General features: G+C 43.9%; 1 protein-coding gene across 4 annotated transcripts in view; it reads left to right on the top strand.

Moving 5' to 3' along the window:
• Positions 1-22,181, top strand: part of SLC22A18 (solute carrier family 22 member 18) — a 79,527-nt gene that overhangs the window by 41,975 nt on the left and 15,371 nt on the right. For all 4 annotated transcript variants that reach the window (XM_057412837.1, XM_057412838.1, XM_057412835.1 and 1 more), the window contains 3 exons: positions 13,188-13,303; positions 13,782-13,892; positions 18,781-18,881. In XM_057412837.1, coding sequence (XP_057268820.1) covers positions 13,188-13,303; positions 13,782-13,892; positions 18,781-18,881 — 328 coding nt within the window. The remainder of the gene's footprint in view (positions 1-13,187; positions 13,304-13,781; positions 13,893-18,780; positions 18,882-22,181) is intronic.

Here is a 22,181-nt window from a genome sequence, read left to right as displayed (position 1 = left end):
CTTGGTTTGGATACAGCTCCTGGTCTGCAGACAGCTGGTGGCTCACACACTGCTCACCCCAATTTGTTTCCAGCTGCTAATCTGCAATTAAACATAACTGAAAATAGAGTAAACACTTGGCTTTCAATTCTCCTTGCGAGTCTGTCAGGTAGCTTGCAATTTCTGTGCTCCACTGGTGGTGAATGGAGCAAGCTTCTGCTGTAAGCATGTGGCTGGGTGGAGAGGTTGCCCATGAGGCTGCCTAAGATGTGGTTCCCACCAAGTGCTCCTGTAAATACCAGTTCAGCATAATGCAGCTGATACTAACTAGCATCCCTGTAGGTGGTCCCAGTATTGGGGCCAAGATGAAATGTGGTGAGAACAAGGAACGAAGCACTGTTTCTCCCTAAGGGGAGTGCATCTAACTGAGAGCAAAGGTGTGTTAGGCAGAGCTCAAAGTGCAACCGTTTCACTAAGTCTGGATGTTCTCATTCAGGGCTTTGGCGATGCTGGAATCCACTGAAATATGGAAGGTGCATAGAAGACCCTGCAATTACATTTAATTGGTATGAAGTGTATTAAATCTGTTTTTAATTCATTGCTCCAAAAAGTGCAAGCAACTTCAGTTAATATTGAATGTGTTTTTTAACCCAAATAAATTATATTCTACTGTGCTTAACAAAGTAGTTGTTTGCATCTTTCAGTGCAAAGTTTCCTAGCTGTTCCTTGACTAGTGTTTGTCCTACAAAATGGTATAGGGGATAAAACTACTACAGTTTGCAAATATGCAACACAGAACAACCTCTTTTCTGAATATATTTAACAGGCAGAATCCATTGTCATTATGGGAGGAGGAAAACAAAATACTTAATTGGGGGAGTTCAGTAAATACTGTAAGTGAGACCGCTCCAGGTTTGAGCATATGAAGCCCGTCCAAGCAAACGAACTGTGCACCTTTAATTATCGAAGTGGAATGACTCACTCTTCTCATGCAGATGCCTCTTTCTGGGATCAAACTCTTCATGAAGTCAAATCAGCTGCACCACAGCCCTCAGGCTCTGTCTTTGCTGGAGAAAGGGTTGTTTTCAAGAGGCCTGTTGTGCAACCAAAGAGGTTGGAGTGGTATGCTGGAAAGTCTTCCCCCTGACGTGTGAAATGTTCTATTTGTGACTTTTGGGTATTAGTGTTTCAACATTGCTTCCCCTACAAAATTAGCCCTAATGTGTCCTATTTCATTAGAAGGTCTTACTAGACAAAAGGTGCTGGAGCCCTTGATACAGCATGGCAAGATTTTTCACACCTGAAGGTAGGAGGTGTTGGCTGCCACTACTTGTTCCAAGGCAAGATCAGTCCACGCCATACCTCTGGTAGGATGCTGTTAGAGTTACTTACCTCAAGGTAAAGAAGTAACTTGTTTTGCCAGGGATTACATAGCTTAAAAATGTTATTAACATGAATGTGGTCCTGGTAAGAGATGAAATTTAAGTGTCAGACTTGGCTAGTCAATGACTTTGCTATCTAGCTTGTCAGCCTTTGGGTGTGGGCTGTGGAGGGAGCCTTGCCTTTTGCATGACACAGGGATTGCACTATTGGATCATTGCAGTAGCCTCACCAGTGCCCTGCTTGCAAAAGGGACTGGCAGCTTGAGTCCTTTGGTGGACTGATGCTGGGACACCTCCAAGCACTGACAAAATAGGTAGTTGCCTGCGGTATTGGACTGTCTGCCCACAGTCCTCTTGTCTACTTGCCTGTGCCAAAGTGGCAAGATGACATGCTCATTGAGGAAAGCCAGAGGATCTGGCATCAGTGTCTTGTTTTTGAAGCGCAAGAGGTCCTCTTGGAAGTAGCAGTCACCGCCTGTCCCCCTAGCATCAGCAAAGGCAGTGGTCCTGGCTTGCCAGAGCTCTCTTTGTGCTTTCTTTCCCAGCCAAATCCTACCTCTTTCCCCTGCAGGAACTACCCAGACCCCACTCGTCATCCTTGGGCAGCAAAATTTCAACTCTGCCCCCGTGTTGTTTTGAGCCAGCTCTGGGTGAGTGAGTGCATCACAATTGGTGAGACAATTCCAGACGATGCCAAACTTGCGGATACTCGAAAACCACTGCCGTGGGCCGAGACCTGGCATGCTGGGAGTGCAGCCCAGATTACTACAGCAAATCCTCAACAGTTTCCTGCCCAGCTGAGTCTTTTGGAGTCTGTAACATTGTAACCTCATAAAAGCTAGAAAAGCTTGAACTCATTCAAAGATTATTTCACACCACCTACAGTACTCTATGAAGTCAGACATGCTGCAACACATGATTAATGATGTGTTTGGTGATGAGTCACCAGGTAGTCTAGCAAGCACTGCTCACCTTCTAACCAGTGTGTGTGTGGGAGTCCTTACCCAGAGGCACACCCAAGCTGAGCGTTTTAATAATTTACCACATTCTGAGCTTAGAAGAGCAGTTTTTGTTACTTAATTTAAAAAAAAAAAAAAAATACTTAAAGGCTTTGCCACCATTAGGGAACAAACCTCCATCAGGAAGAAGGGGGAGACACAGAAAACTATTATTACTTTGTGTGGTTTGAGTGTCCAAGAAAGACTGGGGAAATCCATGTTTAAGAGATGGGAGATTGCATCTTTGTGTTGCATTAAACAGTCAATTGATAAGACAGGTGAACATTTCTTGACCCAAAACGTAGCACTACCCTTTCCTAACTGAGTGTCCCAGCACAAAGTGAGAGTTGTGGTTATTCTTATTTGTTATCTGAAATGTTTAAGGATTGTAGAACCCCCCATCATTTTCCAGGGAATGAGCAAAAAGGGTCTGTCTGTTTTGTGAAATGGTGGTGAGAGACATGGTTTTGGTTCAGGCTACAAAGAAGGAAATAGCGCTTGCATCCCCAACATGATCTGGTATCCTTCATAGTAAGAAGCCTAGGGAAGAGAAAGAGTGGGACAAACTTGCACAATACTTCACTGATTACTTTTCCAGCCTCCAACTGTTCTCAGCTCAGGGGATTTCCTGACATGAATGAATGTGGTTCGTGACTCCTTGGTAACCCTCAGTAGATCATTCTTCCAAGTGCTGATCTAGCCTCACCTTGTGCCTGTCTAAACCTTTTGTTTCCACAGCGCCAGTAGCTACAAACTCCACTGACCTTCTACATGCTGTGGGAATAATTAGGCCTTTCTCTTCATTTGAAGCAGTCCTTGTCAGCTTTGTTTGGTGCTTTCCAGTTCTTGTGGTGGAAATGACCACGTCAGTCACTTCCTAGCCCCCTGCTCCAGATCCCTCACAAACGTGAACCTTTATTAGATATCACTTGTCTGCAGCCTTCTCAGGCATAAAACCAGACACCATGAATCGTCCTCATTGCTGTCCTCTTAGCCTGTCCCATTTCTTAGATACCTTTTTGTGGAGAGGGGACCAGAACTGCATGCACTTGTCGAAGTATTGCTGAACCAGGAGTTTATACAGTAGTCTAATGAGGTTCTCTGTTCACTTGCTGTTTCTTTCATAGTAATCCCCAATGTCTAGTTAGCTGACCACTGAGCCAGTGATTTTGGATTTTGTGAAATAGTCTATGATAGTTCAAAGGTCTTACTCCTCAGTAATGATAAGCAGCTCATAAACCATCATTTCATACATGAATTTAAGACTTTTTTCCCTTCAGGCATCACTTCAAATTTAATTTCCACTGACTTTCAGCTGCCACATTATTGCCTAATCCCTCAGCCCTGTAAGGGGCATATGCAATTCCCCAGTGACTGTTCTTTCCCTCAGCACTCTTTATAGCTGTGTATCCTCAGCGAACTTTCTTACCTCACTGCTGCTTCAGATTGTTCACAGATAGATTGAACAGCACATGTCCTGGCCTCACCTTTGGGATGCCTCTGTTGTGAGAACTGACCACTTACACCTACTTTCTGATACCTATCTTGACCTGCCACAGCTCATCCAGTATTAGTGCTGCTGGGATCAAAGCCAAATGTTGCAAGCCCCTGTTCACGGAGTGCAGCTCATACCTGGTCCTTGTCTAGACTTCTCCATTTCTAGACATAGAGGGTGATACCATGGAGCATGAGGCAAGCAACACCTCAGCCAGCCAGCTGGCTAAAATCTTTTGGGGAGTGCATCTTATTCCCCCATTTGTTATAAATGCATTAAATGTGCAGGTGTTTGATGCCAGTGGGGCTGTCTACACCGTGCAATAGGGAAAAGCGACAATCACACAAATAAGTGCAAGCTTTGAATTAGCAAAGTGCAGTATTATTGAAACGGCATATTTTGCCAGAAAAGAGCATATGAGAATAAATGATACTTGAAATTAGTGGTGGATTATGGGCAAAGCATGCAAATCCGCCCACATCTAATTGAGGCGTAACTGATATGCCTCTTCCAGCAATTAGCCGAGTTCCTTGGAAGAGCACTGTATTGGATCAGGCAGCAGGACAGGCTGGCGTAGGCAGCCTGCTCCAGCTGCCGGGGAATTATCATCCTGCGCAACCATCCCCTTCTCACCCAGGCAGCAGGATCCACTGTGATTGAGCTGGGGCTGCAGCAGGGGCCAGTTAGTTTGAGCTGCTTCTCTTTGCTGCGATTTTCTCTGCGGCACGCGCTCATGGGGTCAGACAGCTTTGCTGCTGCGAAGTCCATGATGGGCAACCAGCCTTATCCATTCACACAGAGCACTGCTTGCATAGTGAGCTCTGCCAGAGGAGGATTTTCCCTATGGAAGAAATCCAAGTGTTTTTATTCTGTGCCCAGCACTGACCTAAAGTGTTTTTTCTGCAAGGTTGGGTGTCAAGTCCCACCAGCAACCCTCCTTGCGCTGGGTCAGTGACGCACACAGGAGTGAATGTCCCTTAGAGAAAGTTAAGCCACACATAGCTCAAGTGACTTTGGGGATGCCTGTAGACTCCTGGCCCTGTCCCACATCTGGTGTTGCCAGCACACAACGGTTCCGACATGCCTCTGCCATCGCACTCCTGGCTTTTTGCGCTGCTAATGCACCAGTTCCAGTTACTAGCATTCCTTCCTCACCCAGTTCTGACAGAAACAGGTGATGTAGGATGCCGATACCTCCCCCTTCATCTTTTTTTGTTTTCCCGCCACCCAAATTTTCCAGATGTTTCTGCCACTACAAATAAGCAGTTGAATGAGCACTTCTCTGTGTGTGACTCATTCTCACCCTTTGAGTGGCTCTGTGGAGGGTGTGGACACGAAGTCTCACCATCTCCTTGGTGTCAAATTCACTGGACTGAATAACAAATAAGAACCTTCTGCTCTCCCCAGAGCAGCAGCAGCCGACTTCTGCTGCTCCTCATCTAAAACACATGTGGCAAAAAGGGCACCCTGGTCATGGTTTCCAGTTTTATCACAGCACCAAACTGCCTCCTTTTCCTGCTAGCATATGGGTGGTGTTGGGTATCTGCTCAGGTTTTATGTTGTGTCTCTAGAGAAATCCCAGACTCACAGTGAAATAACGGGAAAATTGAAACCAAAGGAGTCCCACTGAGGGCTACAGCAAAATACGGGTGATTTGTCTTAGGCGATTTGTCCTGCCTCTGTGAAGTACCTTCTACCTGACCATGAGGAAGCAAGGAAGAAAGGGTACCTTTCTCTGGCACATGTCCCTTGGAGGCGGCATTTGTTCCCACCTGGGATTTAACACTCCTTCAGCTGGCATTAACCTGTACTCTTTGCTTCACATGTTTTCACATGAGCATTTGCTTGGACAGGAGGGCCAGAGGAAAAGATTCATGCCATGCTTATTCATGCCTTTGTGATGTTTTTTCTATGAGGACAGGGAATAGGAACAGTGAAGAGGAAGGTTTGAGGCTTTTTTTGTTTTCCTCTCAAAGACGCAGATAATGTGATGCATGGTACTGGCTGCCCTTTACTAGCAGGCCTGCTTTGAGCACTGGGCTATTTGGGTTTGTGTTACTGTGTAGTTTGTCGCCCTAGGCTGTGGAAGCTGGACTGTCTCTGTATATTTGCATGAATGTTCGAGGAAATGTGAAATTTTTTTGAGGCTCAATCTATTTTTGATTGAGGTTTTTGTGGTTTTGTTTCTTTAAGAAGCTTTGGGGAAATGTTGTGCTTACTTCTTTAGTCTTTAGGAGGAATCTCAACAACCTAGCCCAGACCACAGTGGGTCAAAGATGAAATGTTTTCAGCAAGCATTGTAGCTATAAAACAGAGTTCCTTGAATGAAACCATCACTAATTTACAATAATCTATGCACAAAGTTTATGTTAGTTATCAGGAGCAACACAGTGACTGCTGCTCACCTCCTTATGAACCTAGAGCTGTTTACTGGACAGAATGGTTTGGTTTATTGGTTTCACTTGAACTTTAATTTTTCCACCTCAGTTTTTTTCTTTTCTTTTCTTTTTAACTTACCAACTATTTCTCACCCACAGCCACCCTTCTAAGTGTGTGAGTGGATGAGTGGATAGTGTAGCCAGACTGCAATCAAAGAAATATTTTGAGAGTCCTTTCAGAGCTCTGGGCCGGCTATGAATGCCTGCTTTATGCAGCACTGTTTTGAAGTAGGAGTGAGTCACTAAAAAACAATTTGTGCTCTCTCCATGTTCAACTTTGACTTTATTAAGAAAAAGACAAAGAAAACAAACGCAATCCCATTCACTGCTGAAATACACATTGATCCTTTAATGCTCAGGGAATCGTTTGGAACTGCTTCCTCCTCAAAAGAATTGCTGTATTGATGCAACATTTAACTGTGCAATTACACATGCGTGTTTTTCTCCTGGGCTTTGCAGAGCAGGATTCTATAGCTGGAATGCTAATCAGAAAGCAATTGATACCATCTCGTGGTACATACAGCCTGAATGCAGCCCCCCCCAGGTACCTTTGAGGGTCTGTCCCAGCCTTTTCAGGCAGGAAACAAAAGATGGAAATTACAGCCAGCAAGGTGAGAGCAAGAACTGAAATCTGGGCTGGAGCGCAATGCTGTATCCCATATTGGTTTGTTGTAGCCTTCCTTGGTAGAAGTGGGAGGCTCTGGTACCCATACCTCCTTGGCACTGCCTGGAGGCTGTAGCTGGCTGGTGCCAGCAGGGAGTCTGTTCAAATGCCTTCATCGGTGAGCTGAAAATATTACCTGCCTGAAAATGCCTGGTCAGCGGGCTCGCTAATGCTCCTCAGCCACTGCCTGATCTCTGCATGGTGCAACTCCACACCTGTGGGATTGAATTTTTCATGGAGGTTTTGCAGGAATGCGTTACTTACTTCAAAGCTACTGTACTGGGAAGTGCTCTGCACATATGTTTGTACATACATCTGTATGTACGTAGACCCATGCATACTTGTTTGGCCAGGCTCTGCTTTCCAAGAGCTGCATTTGCTGTAAACTTTGCCAGATTTTTCTGATGCTTCACATGTGCCGCCTCTGACTTCAGGGGCATGTGACACTTAGGGCAGAGCCACAGAAAAGACATTTCCAGGATCTGGGGAGCCTTTGGGAGCCCCTGCTGTCACCTGTGTTACTGTGTTATGTCATGATTCAGAAGCTGAACCCTGTTTGCACTCGTTTTCCTCATACTATTTGACCCTGATGGGTTCTAGAGTAATATAGTGTGTCCTTGTTTCCCCTTACCTGAAAAGCATGCTGCACATTGGGATTTACAGTTATCTACAGGGAAACATAGAGGCTGGCTGGAAGAAATGCAACCATTCTCCAGCTTGCTTTGAATGCTAATATTTTATTTGGATTTAATTGGTTTGCCATGACATTACTATTAATGGTTTTATTATCAGTTCTTCTTTCCCAGCAGCATTAAAGATGGAGTTTCCAGATGGGCAATCCTAGCTACCAGCCACTTGTCTCTTATCCATGGCCACAGGCTACCAAGTGAGCCTTTTACCTTGTCCTGTGGCAAGCATGCCCAGGGCTGGACATCCCACTTCTTGAAACCCTTTAAAACTCTTCTAAAGAATGCTTTTAATGCATCCACCACACTTGCCTAATGGTCTCAGGAAGATGAAAAGGAGAGGCTTTCGTTATGTCATTAAGCAGTGTTTGGCTGATGTTACATGCTCCTGACCTCTAGGTCCCTCTGCTCATGTTTTCTTCCTATTTTTCTAAAAGCTTTAGGTTGGGGCAAGCTGCAGCTGCTCCTGTTGGCAAAAACTAGCAAAAACTAGTCCTCCTCTGAGTTCAAGCGTTTGCTCCCTGCAGCTGATTGCTTTATACCCTCCTGGCAGCAGGACCTTGGGGCATGTCAGTCCCATGTAGGACAGGACAATGCATTTTGTTCCTCCCTTTCATGGCAAGGCTGAAAACACACAAACAGCAGGCAGCTGTGGTCTTAGCTGACAACCTGAGAGGTGCTTCGCTACCAGAAAACCCCAAGGGAAAGCAAGGAAGGCTGCTAACAAAAAGTCAGCAGGGGACTCTCTCTCTAGATGCAAAAGAAGCAAAGGAAATATAAGTAATGTGCTGAAGTATGCAGATAAAGTTATTCAAGTTATTTTGACCCTAAAGCCTAGGACAGTAAAGGCTCTTAACCTCCATTAATCAGCAAGAAGCTGGAAGAGTCCACACAATAATTTTAGCTGCCAAAGCTGCTGCGTCCTTTTGCTCCCTTTAATTTAATTGTATTAGTCCTGTCTGCATCCTTTATTCTTCTGCTCCACTCAGGAAATCTGCTGCTGGTTTTGGCACAGCTTGCTCTGGCTTCATATGGCTGGTTTGTGGACAGCCAGGAGGGACAAGAGGGAGGGCAGGAAGGGAAAGAGAATGGGAAAAGGTCCTGTGGGAGCAACCTGCTTAATGTGCCTCATTTTTCTTAATAATGACACCACGTCCCTTCCTGGCAAAACTTCCTCCTGATCAGCCAGGCAGGTAAAACTGATTGCAGAAGGACTCACACTGGTATCAGCACAGATGAGATTTCATGTTTAAATCTTTTAAAAAAAGAAGAAAAAAAAAAGTGTGCCCACAAGCCAGGTCTTGCACAGCAGGAATTGTCAACCCAGCAATCATTCTAACACCTAGGCTTTGGCTCCGCTGAGGGGTTGGAGTGTCTCACCTTTAGCTTTGCTGTTCTGTTTTGTGCCACCTGTTCCTCATCAGACCAGTAAGAAATAAGAGCAACAGTTTAGCCCCAGGTTCTGCTCTTGCTTAGAATGTAGAAAATGGTCCAGCAAGCAAAGCAGAGGGATTATCAGTGATAACCTCCAGCTGTTTTCTCTGCCACTGGCAATAGCATCACTGTTTCCCCTTGCCAAAGCACTGTTCCTTGGGGCTGTTATGTGGTGCAGACCCCCCCCTGCCCTCCTGCTACTTGCTGGACTCCTCCAAACCACTACCACCTCCATCCCATCCACCTCTGCAGAGCTGCATCTCCCCTCCCAGGGGCATGTGGGTAGTTTTCCCTGTCAGTGGCAGTGACATGGAGCAGCTCCAGTTGAGGATCCAGCAGCATCATTGCAACTTCACCAGTTTCCCCAGCAAATGCATTGGCCTCCAGTCTCCTGTCAGCATTGTTGCAAGAATACTGTTAGCTCAACCCACTGACATTTGTCTTCGCTGCTGCCAGAAATAATATTTCAGTACATGCACACTGGTTTTAGCATTTTTGTCTTTTTACATGACAATGTAAATATTTATGTGCCTTTGTGTAACAGGAAAAGACAATATGTGCAGTCCCTCACCTACCCAAGCCCCAAAGCAATCCTACAAGGGATTCAGAAGTGATGATGTGTCAAGAAAGCTGCTGTTGTGGTTTAAAACCAGTCAGGTAGCTCGTTCACCCACTCCCCCTCTTCTTTCCCTCCCCCTACTCCTGGAGGGACAGAGAGGAGAACTGAAAAGAATGCAACTCCCACAGGTTGAGATAAGAACAGTTTAGTAACTAAGTCACAAATCACTACTGCTACCACCAATAATAATAATGATAAGAGAAATAACAAGGGAAGAGAATACAATACCTCACAACCCGCCGACCGATAACTTGCCCCCCTGCAGCCTGACCAAGCACCGACCGATACCTCTTCCAACCCCACAGTCCACTAGCCCTCCCAGGTAACTCCCAGTTACGTCCTGGGCATGACGTGCTGTGGTATGGAATACCTCTTTGGCTAGCCTGGGTCAGGTGTCCTGTCTCTGCTTCCTCCCGGCTTCTTCTCCTCCCTGGCAGAGCATGATGCTCGGAAAGTCCTTGGCCAGACTAAAACATTTGAGCAGTAACTAAAAACATTGGTGCTATCAGCACCATTCCCAGGCTGAAAGTCCACAACACAGCACTGCACCAGCTACTAAGAAAGAGAAAAAAATGACTGCTACTGCTGAACCCAGGACAGCTGCTGCTTTGTAGAACAGTTGCTCTTTACTATAGGAGTGGGAGGATGTGTCCCATTGATTATGTACGTGAGGGGTGGCACAGGAGGTGTCATCATGAGTAACTCATTGGCTGTAATGGAAACATCAGAAAAAAAAGAAATTAAGCTCCATCAGGGAAAAAAATTGATGACCTGCTGTGTTGATAAGCCATTTTTATAACCCTTGGTTTCACTTCATCTTTCTGAAATGAGCAAACAAAGAAATGCAAGGAGTGGGTTCCTGGGGACAGATATGTCCTCTCCAATTCCTGAGTTCATCCCTGCCAAAGGACAAGATAGTGGAGAAGCTAATCTGAGTGGGCACCTTCATCACCTTTCCCTCTAGGAATGCTACTGTTTAATATGTGGAAAAAGATGAAGTGCTTACAGAAAGCTGTGGTTAAGAAAAGGGGTTTTCAGATGATTTTGAACACTTCAGGCCTGTCTGGGAAATACAGTTTTGGGCTTGATATTTTACTGGATTTCTCTGATTTCAGAGTCCAGCCATACAAAATGCCACAAATCCATTACAGTAAGACCAGGTTTTCCCAAATAGGTAAATTGTCAAGGTTCTTCTCTCACTTCACAGCAATGAATTATCAGTGGTACGCTTGTAGTGAAGCAGTGCATTTTTTGCTTTCTAATTCTATAGGGGGATCCTTTTCTCATTGTTTGCTATAATTCTTCTTGCATCTGAAGGATAAAACATATTTATGTTGGCATGTGGGATTCTGAAAAACCTCAGGAAAAACAGGACTCTGAAGAAGGTTTTTCTGTCCAATGAAGATTTTTGGATGTATTTTTTCCGTATCAGAAGGAAAGCTTGAAATAGAGAAGCCCTAAAAACCACTAAACCAGCTGCAGCTACTTATTTTGATTATTTCATCCCTTCTTTTTTTTTTCGTTAGCAAATTTATTACTGTATGTTGCAATGCAAAGTAGAAATTCCACATTTCTTGGATAAAAATTTGGGTCCACAAAGTTAATTTCAGTAGTTTGTGTACTGCTTGACAGATAATTTTAAATCAGAAAGTGTCAATCTGCTGCACTAAAAATAAAAACTAATGATCTAGTAAATGACTAATTTTGTGGTCTGGGGTAATTAGCAGAACAGCTTGGTGGATGGAAGGCAGCAGGTCTAAATTACTGTACTAAGTGCATTTGCAGGAAGATATTACCTGGCTTTGTTGTTATTAAGAATAATTAATGAGAATTAAAATATTCAGCTGGGATTTCTGCTGTTGCTATTAGTGAGAATAAGTGTGTATATGTATGTATTTGCTCTTTAATGCTTTTCTCAGTTGTTTGCATCTCAATCCTTGCCTGTCTTGCTCTGGGACTTTAATAATACTCTATAAATTATTCAGCCCATACCTTTGTCTAGCACAGAGGAAACTTGAGGCTTCTACAATTACTGCTGCTAGTTATTCATGAAAAACATACAATGGTCTGAAAAGGAAACAGCAGTAAAAGGTCAGTCAATAAGCTGCTCTGTATCAGCAGGCTCACAGGGAGCATTGGTTGGCTGCTCAAAACTCTCTTTTGCATCTTGTTTTTACAACACAGGTTGCTGGGGATGGCGTGGTCACCTCTGAGTCTGCATAGACCCACATGGCTACAAAGCTTTCCCTGTTGAAACACATGAATTAGTTTGCTGAAGCCAGGGTGTTTAAATTTCGATGCCCTCAAAACAACATGATGTTCACTCAGTCTTGTGCCTTCTGTGACACCGCCCTTTGGTGTTTCCGCTGGGCATTCCCATCCCAAACCTGTGTCCTGCAGTAGGTTTTAAGCAAATGCTTTATGAAACCCTTCAACTAACAGGGTTCCCATGATAGGGGAGGCTTTTAGTGAACTGGTTTAGTGGATAATTGCTCTCACTGTTAAGAACAAAACAAGTTTCTCCCTTTGTTTTCAGCTTGGCTCTCCTGAGTTTCAGTCTTACAGCCCTGGACTTCGCTCTACATGTGTTTGGCAGAGTTAAAGCCCTTCAGAGTCTGAAATTTTCCTACATGGTCTTAAATACTAGGAGTCATTTCCTAATTTTCTCTTTTAAGAGGACAGTGATAATTGAGGATTTATTATTGATTCTAATGCCTTTTATTTGATTTGTGTTTGTTTTTTTTAGTTAAGTTGAAATTGTTCCTATTTATCATTGTTTAACTACTGTTAATAATAGCTGTTCACTGTGTCTGCATCTAAGGATGTGGCTCTACTTCTGTTAAAGACCCAGCTTTTGGGGCTGTGAAGGACAGTTGAAGCAGTGTTGATTTGATTTTAGGCACCTCCAGAGGTGCATCAATCAAAGTGCTGTTTACTCACCCCCTCAGAAGGTTTTGTAAATCATGACTGTTACTTTTAGCAGCTCCTTGTTTTTTCACTTCTGGTTGTAGGCTGGGCTGTATTCTACCATCCTTAATCATCTTGAGTACATTCTTCACTTTCCTTAAATTCATTGGATTGCACTGAGAAATTTCAAGGACTGAGATGATACTTAGATGAATGAAATTGCGGATTAGATGGGGGATTAGATGGATCCTAACAAGCAGATGCTGTGCTTTCAATGGAAAGATTTGTAAGCTTCATTAAACCAAGAAGAGCTGTTTTTGCATGACACAATTTTAAAGCATTTTATTATACCCTATTATTCATACAAACAATAAATGATCTTTATGCCAATAGTAATTTTTGCTGAAATTTCAAAGTGTGGTCATATCCAAAACCTCCATGACAGAATGTGTGCTCTTTTATCGCCTTATGTACTATGACTTCAAGAGGATTGTTCCTCATCCAAATGCCCGAGCCTTTTGCAGAATGGAGGTAAAAATGTCTTGTTTATATTTATCCACTTACTTGTTTTTTTTCTGTTTGCAGCATTTTTGCTCCTATGTATGTCGGTCTGGTGGGAAATCTCATAAATACCATGATAGCAATGTTTTGGATCCCTTTGCAGGCTAAACCAAAACCAGACCATCATTTGACAGAGCACAGTAAGTATTTAGTGTTTCTGATAAACAGCATGTGAATAGGGACACGGGATTGCCATGCTGTAGAGACTGCTAAAAGACTTGGGCGTTTCTTTTAAGGCAAAAAGGTGCCAACCTTGAAATGCTGACACTTCAATGCTTAAAAGAGTATTATTCTCTACCTGTTAACCACTCTGCCATGCAGATTTGCAGGCTTTCCAGCCCAGTGCTTGCTGTGCATCTCAGAAAAGGTGAATGTGAACCCCTTGCTGGGGGTTAGTTTGGCCTGGCATAGGAGGCAGTCCTGCCGTCTCACAGCAGTCCTCTGCATGCAGACCTAGTACCAGCTCCCAGCCTCCTGCCATTGGCACAAAGCTGATGCTAAGGAGATATGCCTTTTCAGAAAGCTGGTGGTGAACCTCAGCAGACAGTCACAGAGTTTCTTGCTTTCTGCCTCCAACCTATATATACAGATTATTAATCAATGTGTCATCTTCTGTAGGCACATCTCAGTCTGGCAGTGTGTTCAGCATCAGAGAAATACTACGCCTGATGAAGTTTCCGGGAGTAATGGAAGTTTTCATAGTCAAAGTCTTTGCTGGACTTCCCATAGGTAAATCTAACTCATTACTTGTAATTGCTGATGTATTTAAAATAAGGTGACATACACTGTAGACCAGGCTTGTCTCAAGTTACTGAAAGGACATTGCATTAGATCATGGAGCAGTGAGGATTCAGTTCCTAACTCAATGATGGATGCTTTCAAATGCTCTGAAGGTACATAGGGCCAAAACCCTGGGACTTAATGTAAAACAGACTACTTGTCACAGGCTACTTCTGTGACTTTTGGCAAATCACTTAATCTCTCCACTCCATCCCCCTGTAAATGCTTTTTCCTCTTGACTCCCTTTGAGTCTGTTGCTGTCCTGGCATGGTCCATGTCTCCCAGTTTGTCTGGTTATACATATCCTTGGCCACAATTTAGTAATCTTTAATTTTGTCTGCCTTTCCCCCTGCTTGTTTAAAGACAAGCCAGCTCATCATCCTTGTTAGTGGTGGTGTTCTCTGCCCTTACGCACATTTTCATGTTTTTTTTCCCAGTCAAACTTAAAAATGCAGTTTGTCTAGATTATGGTTTCCAGGATTGAATTTTGTGCATATCAAAACACGTGCACATCATACATCTGAACAAACTTCCCTTCCAAGCAGGGATCCTAAGAGAGGATTTAAGACACCTTAGCTTTTATACTTTAAATGTTTTTCCACTTCATCTACATCTGGAAAAGCCCATGAAGTTTAAATAAAGTGAAACATTATTTACAAATTAAACTCTAATTTGTAAACTGGAAATTCAGTTTACAAATGAAAGTAGGTTTGGTTGTGGAGAGTGGCTGAATCAGAAAGGGATGGCATTTCTGGCCTTGGTCAGGTTCTTCTGTTATTCTTTGCTAAGGTTCTGGGGGAACAAGTCTGACTGGAGCTATAGAATAACACTCAGGGAAGTAAAGGATTTCTGGGTTTGGTTTTTGGGTTTGTTGTTGGGTTTTGTTTGGGTTTTTTTTCCTCTTTCTTTTTGTGTGTAGTTGGCACTGGCTGGATCAGCAATAGCAGTTGGTCCTCCCCCACCACTGGAGACAGGATACAGTCTGAATGGACTGCTTGGCTTGCCCTCACAGTGCACTTTTTTGGTTCTTATGAGACTAAACTTTTAAAACTTTATTTAAAATAGTTTTTATAAAATGACAGCATTTCACAGAACGAGACAAGTGATTTTTTTAAGAGGGTTTTCTTTGCTGATTCTGGCTCATTTCTCAGCTTTAAGTAGCATTCATTTCTCTGTTTAAAAATGCCTGAGACCACATCAATATGGAATCTGCACTGTAATTTCCTGTGCAGCCTCCTTTTTTCCAAAGGCCAAGCAACATGCACTTTGTTTTAGTCATCCCTGCTGAAATGCAAATTCCTCCCTGTTGCAGAAGACGTTTTTCCTGTGCACAGCAAATACATATGCAACCAAAATAAGCATCTCCTGCCCAAAACTGCAATGGAACTTCTAGGCAAAGAGGATGAAAACAGTGAAGCTGAGATGTAAGGCAGGACTAGGGCTAATAGTCTGTCACTGAAATGTCTCGGATTATTTCCATAAGAGTAGGTATGTGTTCAGTTGGGGCACTCCTGCTACAAGTATAGTGCTTACACTTCAGTGAGGAATTACCAAAATTCTAAAGACTTCTCTTTGAAGGTCTCTCTTCAGATGATTGACCATACATGATGGCAGCTGAAAGGGGATTCGGCCATCACCTACTTCTCTGCAGCTCTCAACTGGAGGCTGAGCTCCTCATGAGTACATTTGCCTTTCATCTCCAGGCTGCAACTGTATAATTAATTAGATTAACCAAATTACAGACTGTTCTCCATTTACCTTGTAAACAAGTTTGTGATATACACAGAAGAAAACCTTCTGTTCCTTATGAATCTCACTGTTGTCTAAAATTAGCTTGTTTGAGACCAAAAGGGCCTCCCCAGCAAGGCTGCAGGGCTGGGAACCTCCTCCCTGTGCAGCATAAAAGCAGAGACACGGGCTCTGTGCCTCTTGCAGGAGGGTAGCTGCCAGAGGATGGACACTACAGCACGGCCAAATTATGTTCGCAACTTACCTGGGAAAAAAGAACTTCATTGCAATGCAGTAGATAAGAGACAGAAAAGAAAACGCAAGGATAAAAACACAGCACCAGGACCTTGAAAATACTGATAAAAAGCTGCCTAATCCCTTTGATTTTAACATGATTGCTTTAGCACCTGCATTCCATTTTTAAAAGGACTTTTTTTTTCACATGTGGAACCGGATTTTGCAGTGAGCCCCAGGGCTCTGTATCCCATCACATTTACAGTCCAGTGTAGGAGGGCTGAGACAGGCTCCAAGAGGCGGTGCTTGCCTTCTCACACTGGCTCTCAGTAGAGATTGCTAAACTGGCCTGCCAGTTTAGTTTTAGTTTTCTAAAGGCTGGCTGCCTTTAGAAATGCCGTGTCATTTTTTCGAAAATACAGTTTGCATTCCTGTGTCTCCTTGTGCTTTTCCTTGTCTTTATCACATCTCACAAGCCATTTATCTGCCTTCTGCTGTGTAGCCCTAGTTATTCATCCCACTGGTGCCAAGTTTCCTAAGGAGTTCACCCCTTATTTATACCCCCTCAAAAGAAAGCCAAGTTTCTGAGGATATCTTTTGCTAATTTCCATCTCTTTTCCAGTTGAAAACCTGAGCCTTGCAGCATGGATTAAGGCCTATCTGGGCAGCTCCTCCATGGGCTTTGGGTGTTCCCAGAAGAGCCTGGGCACACACTACTCTAGGAAGCCCACCCCAGGATGGGTACATTACTCATGTGGCTGCACTCAGCTGACCTGCAGCCTACCCAGATGGGATCTTTGTAAGAAGTGCTTGTTCCTATGAGCATGAAATGTTTTGAGTTCAGTCTGGGGCTCGCCTTATGGGTTTCACGAAGAAGTGTGTGGCCAGTGGGAGAGACACACCTACTTGCTGAAAGAAGACAGGGAGAAGGGGGTTTTGCTTGTCCAGGTAGCTTTAAATGACCATGTGAGCACAGGGCGTGACACCCATCTAAGGAAGAGATCTTCGCATCTCCAGGAGATACATTCAATGTGTAACCCTAATTAGAAAGCACAGCCTCCAAAAGAAATCAGCTCATTGGAAGGAAAGATCAAAATCTGCCTGAACTCCATGAGTGACTTGAAAGGATAGAGGAGCTGTAGAAGCTGGTGTGTGGTAGTAGGAGGAAGCATCATGTATGTAGGAAGGCTGAGCCTCTCCTAGGTGGTACCTGCAGCACGCTAGCAGGATGAAGGGGGAGCTCCCGCTTCTATCTAATCTTTCTGCAAGTGAAACGAAGTGTGGGTTTTCTTTCATTTCTTCACGTGTGCCTTTTATAAACATGTACAACCCTGTTGCCTGGTTTGGACGTTGTGAGTAAATACTGTTATTTGCATGTTACCTTCAGCTGGCTTGAGCTGAGAGTGATTTCAAAGTAACTGGATAATGACGGGGTGCCCTCTGCAGAGGGGTGTGGTGAAGCCATAAATCTTCATGAACCCCAGCTCCCCAGCACTTTCTCCAAGTATCTGGAGAGTGGCAGAATAGGGCAGAACTTCCTGCCCCCATCCTCTCCCCCTGTGCCATGAGGCCAGTTGGAGTTCAGCTGTCCCCTTTATGGGAGGAAAAGGTGTCTCCAGTGGGGTTCAGGAAGGCTTTGTGGGAGGGTGGTAGCCCCTCCAGGCAAAGGCTTGGGATGCTTGGAGGGAGGTCCTCATTGCTGCAGGTGCTCCACTGGTAGCAGCGCCTCTGGGGTGCTGAAATGCTGTGGAGTTGTGCTGGTTTGTTAGGGTGCAAGTCTTCCACAGCATTTCAATCAGCAATTTGGGATAGCTCTTCTCACACTTCCAGGAAATGCCAGCAAATCCTTCCCATGCCACAGGGCTAGTGATTCATTTTTCCAGGCTACAAGCTGTCTTCTTAGTCCTCCTGGGGTCTGTTTTCTTCAGGAACAAGAGGACCACAGCTCCCTATTTACCCAGTCATTGTACCTCAGAGGATCCTACAAGGAAGGGTAGGACCCCTAAAGGCCATCTGCTCTCTTCTTCTCTCCCCAGCAGAATCAGTGCTCTCCAACGGGCACATTGTGTGGTTGTTCACGTGCAGAGAGCCCCAGTTTCCTACTGTCTTGGTCCATCTGAGGTACACAAGACACGAGGGGAGGCAGCATCCTCCTTCCCTATACCACTCCTTGAGAGCAATATTTTGTCATAATATTTGTAACTTGATGGGAGCGTGGGTATGCATAATTGTGTATGTTTGGTGGTGGTGGAAATGCACACTATTGTATTTTCATGTGAGATTAAGCAAGTAGGCATTTTCTGTTACACTTTCCAGAAATTGCCTTAATTGAAAAGCAAACCCAACCTGTGCTGCTTCTGTGAGTACTTTCCTGACTGCTTGTGTCGACACTGCTGTCGGTCCAAGCGAGAGATATTTCACCATTGCCGAGGTGTGCAGTGAAATCTCTGTATTTAGTCTGATGTCATTGAGTTGTTCCCCATGGTGAAAATCTAAAGCCAGGTAAAAGAGGTGGGGCATCCAATCAGATTATTTTAATGGTTACAGTCTTGTCTGAACAAATGCTTTCTTGCTGTCTTAATGGTTAGCCTGGCTTCAATGATACAAATATTTACCAGTTTATAATAAACAGCTGAATCTACAGCCTACATAGTTACATTATTTAAAGATGAAAGTAAGGGGGATAAAAAAGTTAACATTTAAAGATTAAATTACTACAATGACTTTGAATAGTATTCTGCTTGTGTTTATATCCAGTCCGGGCAATCCCAGGGAGAGCTACTGACTCATAATGGGGGTGACTGGGAGCAGGGTCTGGGCCACTATATGCAGTGCAAGAATATTTATGTATGCTTTTCATTAACCCCTCCTCTAGGTTTGTTCCTGATTATGTTTTCAATCATCTCTATGGATTTTTTTGGCTTGGAAGCAGTGGAGTCTGGATACCTGATGTCATACTTCGGTGTCCTTCAAATGGTAAGTGAAGTGGAAGTACACCTCTTGCCACACCACTATCTAAAGTACTACCTTTTTGACATATGCTCTTCCAAATCCAGGTATAATATTGACAGTCAAATCCTGCGTGCTGTACTTGGCTGCAAAAACAGAAGTGACTCCACCTTTATTCTGTTCCTTGTAATGGGAAGAAATAAGGACAAGGAGAGTTCTGAAAGCTTTCTTGCCACTGTCTCTCTTTGCAGATCTTTAAGCTGTGGAGCTAAAATTTCACCGGACTGACAGATTGTCCTGATTTTTGTAACAAAACTTACATTGAAGCTGAAGTGCCTTGACTAAGGTTTTCCTGGTGGAGCTTAGCTAATTTACATTTACCTAGTAGCACCCTGTAAATTTATGTAAGTAGATGATCTTACTGGCATTTTCACAGATCCCTTCAGTGTAGAGGAAGGACTCGTTTCTGCTGCATGGAGACAAGCACAACAAGCTTGTACTTTACTGAAAAAGAAAAATTAAAAAAGGCAGGCAACAGAACATGGAGACTACCAAAATGGGTAAAAGGGAAAGGTCAGCTGAATTAGGCAGTAGCAGGGCCAAAACCAAAAGATGTTGTGTTATAGCAGAATGTTCCTTTTGGAGGAAGAGGCTAATAATTTTACAGAAAAAGCAACAGATGGTTACAAGTAAGCCTCAAGGTAGGAATGCAAGTTAAGCAATATCCTGAAGGAGGGTGGTCTTGTTATTAAATCCGCCTTAATTTCCTGGGCATTGTTCAGAGTTCCTGTGCAATGTGGAGGAGCTTCTCATCTGGGAAATGGCAACTTTACTTCCATGTGATTTGGATTTGGCAGGGTGTTGCCTTCGTCTCACCAAATCTGGGTACTTGATGAATAGGGCTGTACATCAGCAAGTGTAGTCTACAGAGTAAACTGGCTGGAGCTAAGGAGCTGGTGCCTTTGCCATGTCTGTTCTGGGAGGGTGGCTTTGGACTAGCTGTCTCTTGGTCCTGTGAGTTCAACACCTGCTGCCAGGTGGATACATCCTCTCATCCAGTCTCATTGGAAAACAACCCTGTTTGCTGTTACACAGCACGGAACACAGCGTGACAACTGGGGTGATCAGTAGCTGCTCTCCCAAGTATGCTTCTAACCTAAACACCTCTGCTAACAGAGGCTTTCCCTGTGTTAGCCTTTGCATGCTATCTCCTAGACCAGAATCTACAGGAATTACTCAGGTTTTAGCGGGGCCAAGTCACCTTCTGTTATATTTTTCCCCCTTTGAATGTAGAGGAGCTCCCCATCAACTATGCTCTTGAATTAGACATATCAGTTAAATCCCTGTTACATATATTTACAATCTATTCTGATTTGCCACATGGCTATGGTGTGCTTGTTTCAAGCTGGGTAACATGGGCAGTAATAGCACTTGTACAGCTGCAGCAGGAGTGGCTTCACATAGTAGAAGGTGTAGTAGTAGGTGGAGCTTGGACACTGCTATTGGATCCAGGATATCTGTCTTTAGGACACTGCTGTTATGTCTGGGATATCTGTCTCTCTTCACAGCTGTTGTTTCCCAGGTTAGTTTGGTTGAAACTGCTATAGATAAGGTTACCTGCACTGCCATGCCAGTGTACCCAACATAACAGATACAGCCTTGAAGATATGGGAATTATAACATTCACCGTGCTCCCTAACAAATAATCAGATGTTAGTGCTAACCAGAGACCTGATCCTTCCCACAGTCAGAAGGTTTCATCGCACAGAGGCCCATCATGCTTATTACCATGATCTAACCCACAAGCGGCCTACAGGCTCAGGTGCAGCATCTGCCTTGCTGGGGAGTCTGCCTCGGGACATTTAACACAGAAACTAGTTTTTGTCAGCCAGGCAGTTTTCTTTCATCTGTCTGTGCAGTTTCTGTCCATGTTGCTGCTAATATTCTACAGTGCAAAACTCTGGACATCAGAAACATAGGAGTAAAGTGGTCATAAGATGCAAACCTCTCCTCTTCATGATGGGGCATTGGGGTTTGCAGTCACAATGCCAAAAACAAAAGGGAAAAATTGCTAATTCCTGGTGGCAGTAAAGCCATCTCACCTGAGAGCTTGCAAAGCACTGTTCTCTGCTTTGTCACCTGTTCTTTCCACTTTATCATTGGCTGTTCCAAGGTCTGATCTGGTTTATGCAGGACCAGATCCTCAACTGGCGCAAACAATATTCTCACCATCTGGCTTTTCAATTATTGTAAAACATTAGAATTTATGTCTTTACTTTCAGGTCAGGTCTCTGGCTAGAACCACCCAAAAATATCTCTTGCAAACAGTGACTAGGCTAATGTTTTATGGCTGCTTTCTGTTGGGGTTCCTCCAGTGTATGATGTATGCAGGGAATGCAATGTGTGCTAGCGCTGTCCTGCCTAGCCACAGAACTGCTTGTGTGCCTTCATGCCTAAGTGGGTGTTTCAGATGCATTTGTTTCTGCTATATAGTGAATTGATACTGCTGGAGATATAAATGCAGATTAAGGTGCAAGCAAATTCCACCAGTCTGGATGGGTGAAAGTTGATTAATATCTGCTGATTCGCTTCTCCACTAAGTAAATTATAGCTTTATTCATAAGGAATATAATGTCCTTTTCAATGAATTTCATCAACCAGATCCTCAGCTTTGATTTCTTATTCCTTAGTTTGCCTGTCAATAAAACATTGTGAGGGTTTTCTCGTTCTCCTGGACTTTCTCTGAGCCCTACTATTAGAGGAAACCTATCTCCCCTATTTGCATCTCTCCCTGCACCTGAAAATGGGTCAAGTTTAAGGACTTTTATAGATGGGAGCTGACATCACAGAAATGAAGGGCAAAATAAGAATTGAACCCTGTCCCATTTACTTTTAACCTCCTTGTAGACATCAAACACAGTGCCTGGGAGGTTGCACAGCACAACCAGTACCATATCCCAGGGTCTCGTTCACTCCTAGCACACTTTACATGCACTAACCAGCTTCAGAGATACACAGGGAACAGCACAGCGAGCAAGACTTAGCTGAGCCCGTTACTCAGCTCTTCCCCAGAGGTCTTATGCTGACAAAAGCATTGCCTGCTCTGCCAATTCCTGGTAAATTTTACTAATATTTTTTTGTGTGTGTGTTACTGTAGTTTCTATTTTTTTAATGAAATCTCAAAACTAACATCTTCCACTTGCACAAGAGGTAAAGTTGTAGCCCTGTTTCCCAGCCTGATCAGCACTCCCAGGGTGACTCAAATAGCAATGGTCTCTTCCCGCTTTCCTCTCCTACCGAGAGGATATTGCCCTCCAATAACTTAGC

This window comes from Pezoporus wallicus, unplaced genomic scaffold, assembly GCF_028554395.1.
Source record: "Pezoporus wallicus isolate ANWC-B61680 ecotype Strahan unplaced genomic scaffold, APGP_CSIRO_Pwel_v1 scaffold_6885, whole genome shotgun sequence".
In the NCBI taxonomy this organism is placed as follows: Eukaryota; Metazoa; Chordata; class Aves; order Psittaciformes; family Psittacidae; genus Pezoporus; species Pezoporus wallicus.
The sequence above is the reverse complement of the archived record's forward strand: the minus strand, read 5'-3'. Positions and strand labels throughout refer to the sequence as shown.